Genomic DNA, 19,078 nt, shown 5'->3' with positions numbered 1-19,078 from the left:
AACCATTTTGATCCAGAGAATCCTTTAATACCCCTTTCCTGAATAAAGGGTTTTCCTAAATAAGGAAATAAGGGTTTCAAAAGGGTCCTTCTACAAGGGCAGGAGGAACCTTCATAAAAGTTTCTACCTGGAGCCAAAAAGGGTTCTCCTATGAGGACAAGCCAAAGAACAGTATATGGTTCTACTTAGCACTTTTATTTCTAAGAGTGTAGTAAAGAGCGACGGCTGCAAACAGTTAAATTACGGCCTAAAACGGCAAAGACGTGACCGTGATAAAGTTTCAGTTAAAGATTCTCCATCCAAACCCAGAGACTCAGCTCTTTGACAGAGTAAATGCTTCCAGCGACTGTGTAATTAATTGGTAATTACTCAGAATCCCTCAGGGGAGAGACACGAGTTCCTCACTGGAGCTTTAAATGTTCCCGTTTAGACTTGGAAAGCAATGAAAAGCGTGTCGTAAATGGTTTACTCGACTGTGATTTACAGAACGCGACTCGTCTCTGCAGCAGATCCCTACCTTCAGGTCGCTGAGGATGACGACCCCTGAGTTTTTGTAGTTCCTCTTCTTCTGCTTGTACTTGGGATTGACGCAGTCCCACGTCACCTGAAAACAAAGGAAGTGGAAGACAAAGCACACGCACACAAAGCTGAAAACCTCATGTTTCGTCGGTGATGGATTCCGGCCGAGGAAAATGAGAGTCTTATTGGAAACAAATGAGAAAGATGCTGGACTGTGTCAGCGCTCGCTCGCTGCTCACTGACCTTATTTCCACTGGAAATTTTCTGCATTTCCCTGAAAGTGGTGTAGAACTCGCCGATGAAGTCGTGCTTCCCCCTCGAGTCATAATCCCACACCAGGCACTGTTGCACACACACACACACACACACACACACACACACACACACACACACACAATAAAAGCCAGGGTTACATTACATTGCACAAAATTACGAGTTCCCTGTTTACATCAGTGTAAGAATAACAAATCCAATTGTGACCATGGATCCAGGGTTTAATCAGAGAAAACCCATTTTGACTCCAACAACACTATGTTTTGAACATTGTGTTACATACATATATATGTATGTGCTCTTCAAATAATACTTTTATTTCTCTTGTTCTACACTGTCGTACAAAAGTTTGGGCTCACTTTGGGGTCAAGTTTGTCCTTATTTTTGAAGGAAAGGCACTTTTTTTCAATGAATCTATTAATTGAATCATAAATACACTCTATACATTGTTAATGTGGTAAAAACGTCTGGTTTTTAATGGAATATGTACATAGGTGTATAGAGGCACATTTCCAGTGTTCTAATGGTACATTGTGTTTGCTAATGGTGTTAGAAGCTATTGGATGATTAGAAAACCTTTGTGCAATGATGTTAGCACAACTGAAAACAGTTTTATTTGGAATAAAAATCATTATTTCTAATCTTGTCAATGTCTTGACTATATTTTCTATTCATTTCGCAACTCTTTTGATGAATAAAAGTGTGACTTTTAATGGAAAACACAAACAAATTGTATCGGTGAGTAAATTTGATCAAATTTGTTTTTTTTGTTGTTGTCTTTTTCCAGAAAGTTTCCTGACATTTTTTTCAGGAAAAGTTTCCTGAAATTCTTTTTTCTTCAAAAAGTTTCCTGAAAATGTTTTTTCTTCAAAAAGTTTCCTGAATTTTTGTTTTTCAAAAAAAGTTGGGTTATTTTTTCATTTTTTTTTTCCAATATTATATATATATTTTTACTTTTTTACTAATTGTTTTTTTTTTTTTTGAAAATGGAAAAATTGTATAGGTGACCCCAAACTTTTGAACGTCTCAGCAGTCAACAGTAGGACGGGGCATCAGCCCAAACACATTTAATGTACTGTCCTACAATGTGGGGTCATTTTAATTCAATGTCTCTAAGAAGAAACCATTTTTCTGCTCCTGCCATTTTTATCCATTTCCAGCAGCAGAAATATAAACATCACATTTACATAGCAGCAGAACCAGGACGTTAACATTAACGTTAATCTGAACGACGATCGGCACAAACCGACCAATGTGGCCAAAGTATTCAAATTGGCACATTTACATTTTTATTCCAAACAGGCTTTAATTCCAATTATTGGCGTCCATGTAAACATGAGTGGTGTTTCCTGATCTTATCTCTGCTCTCTGGTTGTTGTCAGCGTTGTGGCAGCAGCTTCCTCACCTTGAGCTTTCGCTCTTCATCGCAGCTGCAGAGGGATATGAGCGACACTTTGAAGGCCTCCCACACGGGGTTCAGGTTGTTTTTAATCACCTGTTAAGAGTGAGAACACGTGACACGTGAAGGGGGAAAAACAGCGGTGAAAAGCGGTGTTTGATGAGCAGCTGTTGAAGAGGGAACACGGCGAGTTTTACCTCAGTTCTGTGCACGAGCTGCTCGGTCTCGTCGTCGTTGACTCGGTAGATTTCCAAAAAGGGGTCTGATTTACTGAAGATGTCCTGCAGAGACACAGACACAACTGTTTACTCTTGCACATTGGTTCTCAAAGTGCGGCCCACGAGCCAATGGCGGCCCGCAGAAACATTTCTGGCGGCCCACAATGAATTACACTTGATTATGGTTTTAATCCAGGAGCTACTAAGCTTCTTTAATGTTTATTGGACATTACTGGATACAGACCAATAAGTGTAAACTGTAGAACTGCAATCTGGTCATTAAAATTATTACAAATGGGATTTATTTCTGTTTTTTTTTCCTTTTTTTTTTCCTTTGGCGGCCCTCAGTCCAATGTTGGGTTCCTAAATTGGCCGTCGGGTATCAAAACTTTGAGAACCCCTGCTCTAGCCTATGGAATTAGATTTGTGTCAATATATATATGTATATATATATATATATAACAACACTTTTTAAGAAACAAAAAAATATTATTTCATCATTCAAAAATGTTTGTTTGTGTTTAATGTTTGTATTGTATCGTTTGAAAATGCACTTTTTCTTTGCGCTCTGTGATTTGCTATTTGCGCTCCCGTCTTTGTTATTTGTGCTGTTTTTTTGTGGGCGGGGCTTAGGAATCTGCCTGCTGATTGGCTACTGAGTTTTGGAGCGACACCTCAATAGATAAAAGTCGTTAGGGGTTTGGAGTCGCTGTCCATCTGGAACCCGTTCTGTAATGGCAAATTTAATTTCTTTGTCTCAGAGCTATAGCTGCCCCCTTTCCTAACATAAGATACAGTATCAGGTCCTTTTGTGTATTCAAATCACTACAGGATGTCTAGACTCAACTCGCACCTAACTACAACACCTGCAGGATACCTCGGAGGGTTGTGAAAGCACGGCCTGGGGAGGCAGACCCCTTCCCAGATAAAGAGATCTGAAAGGTGTGTTTCCGTAGGTATAAATATTGAGGGCTCACGATGCTCTGCGTCTTTCTACAGCTACGAACACTCGTGTGAAGATTGAACTTTTCTTTGTAAAGAAACATTCTCTGTCGACATCCAAGTATCTAACGTTTAAGATCTGACAAACGTAAGTTGTTTACAATTATTTTGTCGGATGTCGACAGGGAAAACTTGGGGAACGAGTTCCAGGCGGACGACGGCGACTCAAAACCCGTAACGACTTCCGATCTATTGAGGTGTGGCTCCAAAACTCAGGGGCCAATGAGCAAGCAGCTTCATAAGCCCCGCCCACAAACAAACATAAATACAATATTTTTGAATGATTAAATTGATTTTTGTTTTGTTTTTGCTTCTTAAAACGTGTTGTAGGTCATATTTCCTTGTAAAAAAAAAAAAGTCAGAATTATAAGTTTAAGTAAAACTGTGAAGCAAAAAACTAATTTTTGCAAAATATCCCTGAAATAAAAACCTGACTTACAGCAAATGAGAACAAATGAGGTTCCGTTTGACATTTGGGATTCGGCCTCTAATATATTCACTAATGAGCCTATTATACTATTTGACTATTTTTTTTTTTTTGCCCATGGAGCTGTGATGAATGCAGCTATAACACCATCACATTAACGGGTTATTTATATTATAAATCTCAGTTGTTGGGGGTGATTTGTATGAGAGGAAAACTGGAATGGCTGCTGGCGCTGATGCCTCATCACGTAATTGCACAGATACTTGTGTGCATGATTAAAGGTCAGGAGGGAAGCAAACATAACATTAACAAGGCAGCATCGCGGACAAATAAGCAACGTTGTGAAATTACATCGAGGGGGAAAAAGATCTCTGGTCTGAGGAGAGTTTGAGGGAAAACTGAGCGAAAAAAGCCACAGTTGAAGCTCTTTCACAGCATCAACATCAGCTTCTTCAACCAATATTCAAACACTTCATTTACTTCCTAAGTGCAAAATACATCCCGGACAAATCCTCTGGCACTGGACGGTTATTTCTAAATCAACGATAGCTGTGTGTGTTTCGACGTCGTCATAGTAAGTGAAGTGAAAACATTAGCATTAGCTCGTGTATCCTTGAGAGTTATCTGCACTGGCCGTAAGAAAAACTCTCCTGAGTCTGAAGAACACGAGCACAACAACAACAACAACAATTCAGAGGTCAATCTGTCTGTCACGGCTCTGATGGATTTAGGGTGAATTCCAATTCCTTTCTTAACCCTCAATCTCAAAAATGTTCTCCCTCTAGTCCAAGTTCTGTCCCGATTCTCAGAAAAATTAAGTTGAGGGTCAAGTTTAAGGGCTGTATCGCCCTCAATATTGAGATTTTCCGAGACCACCCTTGGGAGCAAGGGCTACCCAGAATGCATTGTGTGTTTTCACATAACAAAGATGGCGCCGAAAGAAGCGAAACGAGTGCGATGCAAATGAAGTATTTTCTTTTCAATAAAAAGTACTCGTCATCGAAATATATCAAAACATGACAATACATGACACATTTGAGTAGAAAAACTTTCAGCCCCAAAATACTCATCAAACTAGTATTCACAAGGCCTGGCTGTCAGTCAGTGTGTGTGTGTGTGTGTGTATGCGTGTGTGTGTGTTTGTGTGTGTAGAACAGTAGAACAGGGGACTTTGGCGTCGTTACACACTCACAAAGCGGGGACTCACATTGAACAGGGGACATTTTTATTATTCCCCTCTTTAACATGCTTTAAATCAAGCTAAAATCATGTTTTTGTTTGTGGGCGGGGCTTACGAAGCTGCCTGCTGATTGGCTACTGAGTTTCGGAGCGACACCTCAATAGATTCGAAAATTTGTTAAGGGTTTGGAGTCGCTGTCCATCTGGAACTCGTTCTGCAATGGCAAATTTAATTTCTCTGTTTCTTTGTCTCTAACCTTTAATTTCTGTTTTAAAGGCGCCATATGTAAGAATGTGGCCAAAAACGGTTACTACATTCAAATTCAAAACACCGAGGTCTTTTAGGTTTGGTTTTCTGACGTAACTGGCAACCCGTGGTTGCTCGGCACGCTGAGACTCTACTGACTGCAATGGTTGGTAGACGGCGGTAGGTGGCGCCACATGACGCCAAAACATAAACATGATTTGCAGTCTGCAAAATATATTTTTTAATGCAAATATTTTGTCTGTACTGTTGTTGTTGGTGAGTTCAGTTTGTTATATGAACATTATTCCTGAGTCTCTGTGACATATTAGGAGGATTTTATGATTTATTACATAATGCACCTTAAATTAAGCACTAATAACTTATTCAGAGTCTGATTTAACGTCAAATTTTGACTAAACCGTTGAAAATGTTCGGCCCCAAAAATCAAAAATACTCATCAAACCAGTTTTCACAAGGCTTGGATGTCAGTCAGTGTGTGTGTGTGTGCGTGTGTGTGCGCGTGTGTGTGTGTGTGTGTGTGATGGACACTTTGTTCAGGTTGGGTGGGTGAGAGGCTTCTGTGAACACAATGAAACAGTTACTGCTGCATTTCCCGCCACATTAGCCAGATAAATCCCCCGAGGGAACGGAGCGAGGAAAGAGGAAAGAAAGAAAAAAAAAAGAGCATCCAACTCTCGGTTGTCATGGCAACTGCTCGCCAGTGGCATCGGCAGCGTGCACCGAGCAGACGAGATGCGCGTGTCAAATCTTAATCCCGCGCTAACAATGCAAAAAGCGACGGTGAGACAAAGTGATGCTCGTGTTCGTGTTCTTCACAAAAGTTCATTTGTCTCAGTGATTAAAATAAAACATCACTGTGTTTACAACCATATGTGGAGCTGCACCGATCAATGTGTGTGTATCAGCAAACTGACTGGTACGTCGATCAAGTGTAGACGCTGCGTTTTAGCATCTGTTAGCGGGAGGCTAAGTTTGGAACGCTGCCCGAACCGAGCTCGCTGAGGGACTTTATGAAGCATGGAGACAAAGTTAGAAGAAGAAGAGACTCTGCCTGGTAACCACTTTATAGGCAAGTTACTTAAAATGATATGTTTGGAATTACTGGTAATATGAAAGTCATTAGTCATTTCACGGCTCTAGAACGTTCTGTGCTAACTGTACATTTGTCTAAGACGTCCAAATATATGAAGACAGACTTTTCTGTTCATTTCTAATACTGTACTGTAATTTATAGTCCTTTGATACACTTGATTTATCATTTTTATCTTTTTAGTTTTGTTGTTTTTAGTTTTTTTGATTTTCCTTGTATATCTGAATGCTATTTTATAAACGTCTCTTTTCTACGCTTTTTTAATGTCTTATGTAAAAGCACTTTGAATGACCTTGTTGTTGACAGGTGCTACACAAATAAACTTATGACAGATTATCTTTGTAGAGAACGATGAGCTGAAAAATAAAACATTAAAAATAACATCTCATACTCATAGAGCAGCAGCAGCATAATAATCCCTTTAATGGCCTCCGTGGCTCTTTAATTTGGTCGGGGTTTTATTAAAAAAGTTTAACCAACAAACACAAACTACAGCTTTAAAGATGCTATAAAACAACAGTATAATTTACTACCATCTGTGAAAATATGAAAGATTGTGATTGGTAATTACAGTCATGCGTTTCATTTTTGTTAATTAAATTAACAACCCTGATGCAAATGCTTCACCGACAACTTTTTAATCACGCATCAAGGCTACGTTCACTGCTACAATCACTGTCCTGAAGCGGCTGCTGCTCATCTAAATCTCACCAAAGCAGTTAGTCAAGAAAACTGAAAAATTGTTTTTCACCTTCATCTAAATCTTACGGAGCCCCCGAAGTGACATGAGGAAAAAAATTAAGAAAAACTTTTTCTTTTTTTTTCTTCTTTTTTTTAATCTCCAGTTTCAAAGCCAAAATCTCGAGTTTCCAAAAATAATTTAGAAAAAAAAAAAAAATGTTTAATTTTTTTTTTTATCATTTTTTGGAAAGTCAAGATCTCGACTTGAAAAAAAATATATATTTTATCATTTTTTTGAAAAAAAAAAAAATTGAAAAAAAAAATGTCATTTTTTGGAAACACGAGATCTCAAGTTTCCAAAAAAAAATTAAAAAAATAATGTTTGTCAATTTTTTGGAAAATGGAGATCTCGAGTTACCAAAAAAAAATGAAATTTTGAAAAAAACATTTTTTTGTCATACTTTTTTGGAAAGTCGAGATCTCAAGTTTCCCAAAAAATAAAAAAAATAAAAAATTGAAAAAAAAAAAATTTTGTCATAATTTTTTGGAAACTGATGGAAAATGATGACAAAAAAAAAATTCAAAATTTTTTTGGAAAGTCAAATGTCATGTCACTTCGGGGTCTCCGTAAAATCTAAATATTCAGAATAAACAATCACAAAACACTCTTGTAGATCTATTGTAGAAACGTATTCACCGCAGTGAATTAAAGACATACATTAGTCATAATAGCAGTACGTGCTCTGTAACATGGTAACAATACATGTGAATAGAATATTCTATTAGTCATCTCAGCTGCTCATTATTACACACTATTGTGTCTCTGTGTGACGCGCTGCTATTTATATAGAGTGTGATTTCTCTGGCAATTCATCAGAAATGCATGACACACAGAAGAACGATGCACTTATTTTCTCTTTAGGTTCCGTTTCCAGCGATAAAGTGGCTGTAAATTGCAAACTTTAGCGTCAAAAATAATAATGTATATATATATATATATATATGCTGCAGGAAATGTGAATTTTCCTCCCTGTGCTGCCGGGGATTGGAGTGTGATCCAGAGATTTGCGTGCTACTACGGCTCAATCCTGAGAACATGACGTGCCTTCAGATTGTCTGACATGTAACAGGATGTGAGCTCCTGCTGTCTTTTTGATTGAAAAACGCCCTCAGCAAAGTTTTGCAGACAGAGCTCAGGTCAGTGGTCTGCACACTCAGAATGGAACCGTGTGGATGCCACGAGTAACGCCACACAGTTCACATTATATATATATATATATATATATATATACAGTACTGTGCAGAAGTCTTAGGCCACCATTAGATGTGTTGTTTTAGCTGATGCTATAACGACAATAGAGGATCATTATTTCTGTTTCACTTTACTGGAAAACACTCAGAAAATATGTATGCAGTTTTCTGTTGGTATTTTTTCCTCTACAGGTGTGAAGTATTTAGGCTGAATTCCAATTCCTTGCTTAACCCTCAATCTCAAAAATGTTCTCCCTCTAGTCCAAGTGCTGTCCTGATTCTCATAAAAATTAAGTTGAGGCCAAGTTTAAGGGCTGTATCGCCCTCAATATTGAGATTTTCCAACACCACCCTTGGAAGCAAGAGCTACCCAGAATGCATTGCGTGTTTTCACATAACAAAGATGGCGCCGAAAGCAGCGAAACAAGTGCGATACAAATGTAAGTATTTTCTTTGTTAATAGAGATATAAAAATGATCTTAGTTTAGGCCCATTTTATGGATTACTGACGTCATTGTTGCATAACATTTATTTTTATTTTACAATCTTTTGTCAATAGCCGGCGCGGACAAGCGATGACGGTGCGGACAAACTAACTGACAACCTAATAACTTGACTGACAAACGGATCAGAATAAATAATCCTGACGTAAATGTGTTCTTCTTCTTCTTTTTTGGAGTTGACAGACTGGACGCAGCTTTGGCGTTATTCTGCCCCCTACAGTCTGAAGACGTATCTGCATTTAAGGGGTGTCCCATTTCTAAGTGAAAAAATAACCCTCAACACTTGGTTTTGAGGCCAGTTAAGATAGGAATTGGAATTGGCCCTTAGTGTTATGTACCCTTACACTTGAACAATAACACAGCTCTGTTCATACTAGAGTGGAACCTTCACTCATGTTACTAATAAATCCTGTGTTTGTCCTACTATTTAATTTAAAGACATATCTGCTGTAAAAACCTCTATTACGCCAGGTTTATTCAAGATATGACAGAAAAAGTACTGCATAACCAGTATTTACATCTACGTGAGGCACATGATTTAGCATAAAATAGTGAATAAATGTGGGTGTTCTATAGTATATAATATATAATATACACAGTATATCACGACTGCTGCAGTCGCCTAAACCACAGCTAATAAAAGCAGGACTCGTGCTGACGTCCACGTTAAATAACAATGTCTCACCTTATCGTCGAGCTTCTTGGCGCAGAAGCAGAGCTCCACGTATCCGTTGTTGCCAGAGATTTCCTCAGCGTTCACCTGAGGGAGAATGAGATTTACGTTGAATATTTTTGCATTTATCGCCTTTAGTCGTCTTTGTCCATCACGCTTTGACGATCTGTCTCCATCTGGGCGTTTTCCCCCCCGAGGGCATCTGCATGTCTTCTCTGGCTCTTTATTGTAAAGAAGATAGCAGCATATTTTATATCTGCATTGTGAAAAGGCGTTAATGTGTCTTGTTCATTTCACCTTTTACAGAGACGATTCTGAGCTGCTCTGCTCTGACCCACAGATGAACCACAGACTCTTGTAAATTCTCCACATGCTTATGAAAGTCTTGCTCTTTTACCTTTTTATTTAGTTTATTGCTCACTGTTAAAAATGTCTTTACTGTAAAATCAGTTTTGACTAAGTTTTATATGTTAGTCATGGTCACAGATAAAGGATCTTTAACTGAATACAGGATTTTAAGGTACCGCTCTGTTTCTCTTTAAAAACTTTTCAGTTCAATTGAATGAATGAATGAATGAATGGTTTATTTCGCACTAATATACATTGAGACATTTACATGTTCATTTCACAAATAATGGTAAATAAAAATGTCCAAAAAAAGGAGTAGGCTGAAGCCAAGGGCTTATTATAGCCTATATACTTTGCAGTTTCCTGGATTTCATTCAATCAATATGGCATCCGGTGGATGATAATACACAAAAAAGAAAGGAAATATATAAAAAGGAAACAAAGATAAATGTATTTCATGTATTGCATTATATCATATTACAATAATAATACTAATATTGTAATATGGGGCCTATAGTGGTGCTATTTTAATGTTAATATAGGCAACCAACATAATTACTAAGTATCTTTATAACTGTTTATCGTTTTCTTTACTTTTGGTTCTTCCCCGTGTCTTTTTAAACATACCTGTGTTCCTTCAGTTCATATTTACTCTCATGAATTTCGAACATCTTGGCAGGAGATCATGATGTGCTTTGTATATAATCAATAAGGTTTGAAGGTTGACTATATCCCAGAATTTTAATGTATTTAAATGTATAAATGAAGCATTGGTTGTCTCCAGGTACTCTGCTCTGCTCCCATAATTATAAAACTGAACTGAATTTAGTTTCAGCAGAGAAACCTAGCATTAGGCTTCAGTGGAGAGAAGAAAAACCTCCATTTTAACAGAAGAAGAAATCTCTCACAGAACCAGACTCTTAAAGACGTATTGTATGTTTTTGGGTAACATCTGTGGAGTGGATCCCTCACCTGAGCTTCTCCCTAAGGTTTCTACCTCTTTCTTTTGCCCTGTTGCAATGGGTTTTTGTTCCTGGTAGTTTTTCTTTAGCCTGGTCGAGGGTCTAAGGACAGTGGATGTTACCAACCCTGTGGGACAAACTTGTAATTGTGGGCTATATAAATACATTTTGATTTGACTATTAATAATTGGACAATATTATAAACCATATACACCTGCTGCTTATCCATTTATCCACTTATCTGCACATATTACCTTTACGTGGACGTGGACTTTTACTACCTGGAGTCCAAGAGGCTTCAACTTTTACTGACACCGAATACAGAGGAGCATGTTTACTGTATTGGACAATGCAATAATAACAGTGTACACGGATGCAATAAACAAATGGGTATGAAAGCACGGCCTGGAGGGGCAGACCCCCGCAACAGACAAAGGGATGTGAAAGCGGTGTTCCTTAAGGCCACATTATAGTTCTACAACTGCGTAATGCATTATCCAACTGCGTAACCACGGAGACCCCTCGAGCCTTCATAGTTCTCCGTCGTGGTGCCGGATACGCACTGCAATTTCCCGCCAGATCAGTAGGGGTCGCTAGGCAAGGTTGTTGTGCTTCTGGCTACAGTGAGTAACAATAACAACAACGTTTCTCACTTTTCTGTGTCACGGAAAGCAGTTTTAAGATAATTTGCGGCGAGAAATTTGCCATTTAGAGTCTAAACATGTCAGGTATGTATTAGATATGATGTATTTATAGTTTGGCAGCGACGTTGTCGGCGGTGATCAGCTCCGCCTCTTTGGATGCTCTGTGTGTACTCTTGTATGTCAATATTTTTAAGTACAAGTGGTACAAGGCTGTTTCAAGGCAGGTCTTTAATGCCACGGTGTGTGTTTGTGCCCTGAAACGATAAAGTGATAAATATGAGTTTCATTTTGAGATCTGAATCCTCTCTTCTGATGTGCGTCATTCAGAAGACCTTCAATATGTGTGTGTTTTTTATGCGGTTAAATTTGGGTTTGGATGAAGTCAAACTCGCTGGCGAGAAGTGAAATGAAACCCTGAGTCTCTCAGGGTGAGAGGTGCTGGGCAGATGATGAGTTTCCTGGAGAACAAGAGTGTCGCCTATGTGCAACTGGGATGCTCTGACCGCTGAACCGCATAAAAGCTAGTTCCTTACAGTCTGTGAGAAGGGCACCACCTGCAGAAGTGTACTCGGTACAAGAACGCCGCGAGCCGGAAATCAGTGATTGGAACTCTTGTGCAGGTCACCGAGGGAATAAGGGGCTTTGGAAGCGTCGCTATGAGTAATCCTCGCCTTGTGTAACCAAAGTGTGTTTGAATTCTTGGCGAGGAGTGAAACGCGCCGCTCTGTGGGTTCAGCCTCACAGTTTGGTTAAAGAAGTCGAACGTGTTTGGAGGGAGGTGAAGCGGAAACTGCAGCTTCTGTAGCCGTGGATCCAGAGGAGCAGCTGAAGACGCTGCCAGGGTTCAGGACGCCAGGGTTTGTTTTTGTTTGACCGTTGCAGAGAAGGGAAATTAAACGCACGGTTGCTATTGTGACACAAACGTGGACTTTTACTACCTGGAGGCTTCAACTTTTACTGACACCGAATACAGAGGAGCATGTATTAGACGATCCAATGATAACAGTGTACACGGATTATTATGACTATATGACCTAAACGATTATATAAACGAGATAAGGACGAGCAGCAATAAAACGTAATTAGAAGAAGTGACTCTCTGGTGTATTCTCAAACAAGGCAGAGCAGTTAGTTTTCAAACCACAACTCGCCTCGCGTATAATATGCACTTTTATTTTGCAGTGAAATGGTGGTTAATGAACCGGCATCTCTACTCTGTCACATCTGACACATGCATCATTTCTGGTGAATGTGCTCGTTTCCTTATGTGCCTTATGTGTAACGGCAAATTCAATGTCTTTACTAGATATACTAGATCCTTATGTGTATTCAAATTAGGATGTCGAGACTCAACTTTGCACCTAAATACAACATTTCTGCACCGATACCTGCAATAAACAAAAGGGTGTGAAAGCCCGGCCTGGAGGGGCAGACCCCCGCAACGGACAAAGGGATGTGAGAGCGGCGTTCTTTAAGGCCACGTTATACTTCTACAGCTGCGTAATGCGTTATCCGACTGCGTAACCACGGAGACCCAATGAGCCTTCATACGTCTCCGTCACTGCAGTTACGTGCTGCAATTTCCCGCCCGATCAGTAGGGGTCGCTACGCAAGGTTGTTGTGCTTCTGGCTACAGTGAGCAATGGTGTCCGAGAGCAAAAGACTGTTGTCGTTGTTGTTGTTGTTGTTGCAGCGGAATAACAACAACGTTTCTCACTTTTCTGTGTCACGGAACGCAGTTTTAAGATCATTTGAGGCGAGAAATTAGCCATTCAGAGTCTAAACATGTGGAGAGAACTTCCACAAGGGACACTTAAGTGCTCAGCGAGGGCCTGATGTCGACCTTTCAGATGTTTTACCACAAAAAACAGTTAAAAAAAAGTATCCGAGTATGAAACGCAATGAAATAATCCAAAAATCTTCAATTCACCGTTGATTATTTTGCTCAGCAATCACTGAACATTAGCTATTAGCTCATATTAGCAGTAAATCAGAGTTCCACAGATGAATAAGGTCATAAACACAAAGTAAGAAACTTACTGTGATGGTGGATTTTCCGGCATATTTCCCATATTTCAGCAACAAAGGCTTCACCATCTTCTTTTGGGCCACGATCTGCAAAGAGCAGCATAAGCACAATCAGGAAATGATTTTAAAGGAATAAAGAAAACAGACTTTAACAGAATAGTTTTTTGTTTAAATGCATCTGTAAGACAGCAGCGTCTGCCCACCTGGCCGAGCGTGCACTCCACTCCTCCCAGGAAGTCGTCGTCTCGGGTCCCGATGCTGTGAGTGCCGTGGATGTCGTAGACCTCGAAGCGAAGCTTCTGAACCTCTTCAAAGTAATAGTCCAACGTGAAAACCTTGGCAAAGACCGGGTGCAAGTTGCTCTTGATCACTTCTGTTCGGTCCAACTGAAAGACAAGACACAAACAAGTATTTATACAATCTACATATTGGGCTTTTATATCTCAATCTTTCCACAAAATGTGCAGTTTCTTTTTTTGGCAAAATGACAGGAAATGGAGCTAAAAAAACATCACAAACAGTATTTTGAGGAACACCAGCATATATATATATATGTGTGTAAGGGTTCTAAAAGGGCTGAGGTTCTACCTGGAACCATTTGCTTCTGAAAAAGCCTTTCCTGAAGAAAGGGCTTTTTCAAGGGTTTTAAAAGGGTTCTTGGTGGAACCCTCCAAAAGGGTTCCAGGTAAAGGGTTCTCCTATGACAGGGGTGTCAAACTCCTTTTCACTGAGAATAAATGTAACCAAATATAATATAAAATAAAGGTAACTACTCTGTAACATATTGCTCAATAACTTTCTGTATTTATAACTTATTCCGTCGCTTTGCGGGTAACACAATCGCCATGCATTGTGGGAAATGTAGTCTATGATCAACGCACACCTTAAAGCTTCACAGACCTATTTTAACACTGATTTTTAAGGCCAATTAATCACTCGCGGCCTTGAGTTTGACACGTGTCCTATGAGGACGAGACGAAGAACCGTATATGGTTTACTTAGCTCTTTTATTTCTAAGAGTGTACATATATATATACACATATATATATAAATATACACAGATGGGCAAATTGCATTTCTGTATGTCAGGAGAATGATACAAGAGAAGATCTCAGGGCTCTGACATCTAATCACGTCATAAACAAACAGCCATGCTGGACTTTGACTGTGTGACACACGCAGAAGCTGATCTCTCTCTCAGCTCCATCTGCTCGTGATGAAGGATTTAGTGTCAGGACGGTTTCACGAATACACGAGTCGGTCAACGGTTTAAATGCAGATCTGGGATTAAAACCTCAATCTAGCAAAGCTACAGTTTCATGTCACGGAGGAGAACGGATCTGACTGACTGTGTTTCTGACTTTGGTAAAAAAACATGTCATCTGGAAACGTGATGATGATGATGATGATGAAGGAAGAAGAAGAAGATTCACTGACAATCATTCGGTGAAAAATGTTTCCTCCAAAGAAATCTTGTTTGGTATTTTGACGTGTGGATGAGACCTGAGAGAGCTGTCCATCAGCAGCAGCTACAACACAACACAACACAAGACAACACAACACAACACAACACGAGATAACACAAGACAACACAACGTAAAACAAAGCAAGACACAACAACACAAGACGACGCAAGACACAAGACAAAATAACGCAAGAGACAACACAAGACAACACAAGACAAGACGACACAAGACAAGACAACACAACACAAGACACAACGCAAGACACAACACAACACAAGACAACATAACGCAAGACAACACAAGACAACACAAGACAACATAACGCAAGACAACACAACACAGCACAACATAACACAAGACAACACAAGACAAGACAAGACAACACAAGACAAGACAAGACAACACAACGCAAGACATGGCAACGCAAGACAACACAACACAAGACGACACAAGACAGCACAACGCAAAACATGGCAACGCAACACAAGACAACACAAGACACAACAACGCAAGACAAGACAACAATGCAAGACAACACAACGCAACACAAGACAACACAATACAACACAAGACACAACAACGCAAGACACAAGACACAAGACAAAACGACACAACACAAGACAACACAACGCAACACACGGCAACACAAGACAACACAAGACAACACAAGACACAACAACGCAAGACAAGACAACAATGCAAGACAACAACGCAACACAAGACAAGACAACACAATACAACACAAGACACAACAACGCAAGACAACGCAAGATACAAGACAAAACGACAACGCAAGACAACACAATGCAACACACGGCAACACAAGACAACACAGTACAACACAAGACAACACAACGCAAGACGACACAAGACACAACAACACAAGACAAGACAACACAAGACAACAATGCAAGACAACACAACGCAACACAAGACAACACAAGACACAACAACGCAAGACAACGCAAGACACAAGACAAAACAACACAACGCAAGACAACACAACGCAACACACGGCAACACAAGACAACACAATACAACACAAGACAACACAACGCAAAACAATGCAAAACAACGCAAGACAACACAAGACAAGACGACTCAAGACAACACAAAACAAGACAAGGCAACACAAGACAAGATAACACAAGACAATCTATTGATCTAATCATCAAATAAAGGAGTCATCCATTAATGATAGAATCAGAATCTGTTAAATACACTGAGAAATAAATGGTGAAGACATGAAACAGTGATAGAACCATGACAGAACCATGACAGAACCATGACAAAGGTCAGGTCTGTTTCTGGCTGATCCAGCGTTTGTTTGATAGAAGTAGAAGGAAGTTTCAATGCTCCTGCGCTCCTGGTGTTGTTGTACGGCAGTGCTTCACAGCGCCACCTAGCCACCTGGCATGCATACTACATCAAATTTCACGCACTTTAGCGTCAGCGTGTGCGCGCAGATTTACACCCAAAGACGCTCGACTAAACACGAAATAAAAAGTGGGAACGCAACGACACTTTTGCGGTTTTTGTGCACCTTTACGGGCGTCTCTGGACTCTCACAACCAAAAGATATACATTTTCTATTAGAATGCTAAATATCTGGTTCGGTTTTTTGATATAAACGCTAGTGGACAGAGAGGAATCCTTCTTTGTTGTGGTTCTACATAAATAAGCTCACTGCGGCTGACGTTAACCCTGTTGATTGCTCTAGTTTTCCATGTTTTTCCTTGGCAAAGATCCAGAAAGACGAGGTATAAGACGTGGCTCCCGCATCCTCATCCTCTCCTGTCGTATATATACTATCTCCTCATTATCTTTCCTTGTCTTCTCCTCCTCCTCCTCCTCCTCCTCTCTTTGTGCCATCTGGATGGACAGATTCAGGATGAGTCTGATAAGTCTGTTTGTTGATGGAAGCTAATCAGAGCTGCAGATGAAAGGCTGCGGCAGAGTCTGTGACACCTGTTTGTCACTGGTCTGAGGCCAGAACTGCACACACACACACACACACACACACACACACACACACACACACACACACACACACACAGATCGCCGACTGCTGATAACGACGCTCTGGTCTAATCAGAGCTGCCAGGTCGGTCGCTGGACCATTATCTGCGTGGCTCAGTCATTACAGGTCAAATATCAGCAGGAAAAGACGGTGTTTCTAAATGATCTCATTATCACGGGAGCACGGAGAGAGTCCAGTTAACACAAAGACAAGAGAGAGAGGGAATGTACTGACGTGAGGAAATGTCAAGTCTTTGTCGTTATAGTCGGGCTTTCTTCTTCTCGAACAAAGAGTCGAACAAAGGGAATTTTATTTGAAGAAGAAACCTAGTTTTTAAAGCGGACCTAGACCGGAAGTTCCAATTAACGCTGTTTTTTTAGTGTGTATCTGCGTCATTACCTTGTTTACGAAGCCCCGAAGGTTCTAAACAAACAGTTCAGCCACTGCTGAGAACGTTGTGTTTTATTGTAATCTCGGGCTCAGTGAGATCTCTGAAAAAACCCGGTCCGGTTACGTAAACAGCGGTTCTCCTGAACAGCAGATCCTCCTGCTCCGGGCACTAGTCCGGGCACATCCGGTTGCGTACATTGAACCGCAGAAGAAGAAGAATAACGTCCGTTGTGGAGGTGTTTCACGAGCGACAGTGTCTTCTGACTCTGGGTCTGACTCTGGGTCAAAGGTCGTCAAAGGGACTGCGGCGGGGAGTCGTGAAGAAGCTATTTTTAAACACTGTTAAAACAATGTTTTGATAATGAGGAGCAGTGCATCCACCGTTCCAGAGGGGGGAGCTGTGCTTCTGAGAGCAGGTGTGCTGATTATGTCACTTCCTGGTACTGGCCAATCACAAGACAGTTCTGTCTTCTCGGGGTGAGATTTCAGTCTGAAACAGCGCGGCTGACGAGAGCTTCAGTGAGGAGAGATTTCTATCGGCTCGTTTACAGCAACTAGGAGGTTTTTGAGCATAAACACAAGTGAATGTATGTAAGTAGACCTCCATAACTAACATATATGTGCAACAGGACCACTCTATGGGAGCTTTAAGGATTCTCTGACTTCCTTATCTTAATCCCCACATTTGGCGATCGCCCCAGTCTCCTACTTTTATGAGGTTACCTTTACCGTGAAAGAAGTTGTGTCAAATGCCAAATCTTTACCTTCTCACCAGTGTCTCAGAATGGATCCTCTCACAAACGTACACATATATATGAAGTTTTGACATTGGTGTTATTTGGTCCAAACAGGAAACATCTGTACTTCGTTGACCTTATGCATTGTTCAGGACTGGCAGACAACAGGCTTCTGTTGTCTGCCAGATTTTAGGTGAAGCTAGTCCAAGTGCTGTCCCGATTCTCAGAAAAATTAAGTTGAGGCCAAGTTTAAGGGCTGTATCGCCCTCAATATTGAGATTTTCTGAGACCACCCTTGGGAGCAAGGGCTACCCAGAATGCATTGCGTGTTTTCACATAACAAAGATGGCGCCGAAAGCAGCGAAGCGAGTGCGATACAAATGAAGTATTTTCTTTGTTAATAGAGATATAAAAATGATCTTAGTTTAGGCCCATATTATGGATTACTGACGTCATTGTTGCGTAACATTTATTTTTATTTGACCATCTTTTGTCAATAGTCGGCCGGTGTGGTTTACTTTTCAATAAGTCGTGGTGTGTGGTAACTGTCAGCTGAATATTTGTATGAGTATCATCTTATAACTAACTGACAACCTAATAACTTGACTGACAAACGGATCAGAATAAATAATCCTGACGTAAATGTCTTCTTCATCTTTTTTGGAGTTGACAGACTGGACGCAGCTTTTGCGTTATTCTGCCCCCTACAGTCTGAAGACGTATCTGCATTTAAGGGGTGTCCCATTTCTAAGTGACAAAATAACCCTCAACATTTGGTTTTGAGGATCAATTAAGATTAAGGGTTAAGATAGGAATTGGAATTGACCCTTAACCCTCTCATGAGGAAGTTCCTGTTTGCCTCTCAGTTCTTACTCTTCTCACAGTCGAGACAGAAATCAGCTGAGTCAGAATTAAACATTAAGCATTTCAGAACCAAAGATTAGCCGTGTTGACGTGTTCATCTTTGTTCACACACTTCATCTTCTCTGGCCCTGATTCT

The 19,078-nt window shown here is 40.2% G+C and overlaps 1 protein-coding gene across 1 annotated transcript in view; it reads right to left on the bottom strand.

Annotated features, from left to right (window-relative positions):
• The window catches only part of cpne7 (copine VII), a gene marked incomplete at both ends in the record, with an annotated part of 39,275 nt that overhangs the window by 18,317 nt on the left and 1,880 nt on the right, over nucleotides 1–19,078 (bottom strand). Inside the window, 7 exons of the mRNA XM_083890915.1 lie at nucleotides 518–604; nucleotides 763–861; nucleotides 2,198–2,287; nucleotides 2,389–2,472; nucleotides 9,496–9,570; nucleotides 13,478–13,552; nucleotides 13,669–13,851. Of these exons, the coding sequence (XP_083747041.1) occupies nucleotides 518–604; nucleotides 763–861; nucleotides 2,198–2,287; nucleotides 2,389–2,472; nucleotides 9,496–9,570; nucleotides 13,478–13,552; nucleotides 13,669–13,851 (693 nt within the window). The remainder of the gene's footprint in view (nucleotides 1–517; nucleotides 605–762; nucleotides 862–2,197; nucleotides 2,288–2,388; nucleotides 2,473–9,495; nucleotides 9,571–13,477; nucleotides 13,553–13,668; nucleotides 13,852–19,078) is intronic.

This window comes from Microchirus variegatus (assembly GCF_963457635.1).
Source record: "Microchirus variegatus genome assembly, chromosome: 6".
NCBI classification, from domain to species: domain Eukaryota; kingdom Metazoa; phylum Chordata; class Actinopteri; order Pleuronectiformes; family Soleidae; genus Microchirus; species Microchirus variegatus.
This window is presented reverse-complemented; position numbering and strand designations above follow the sequence as displayed.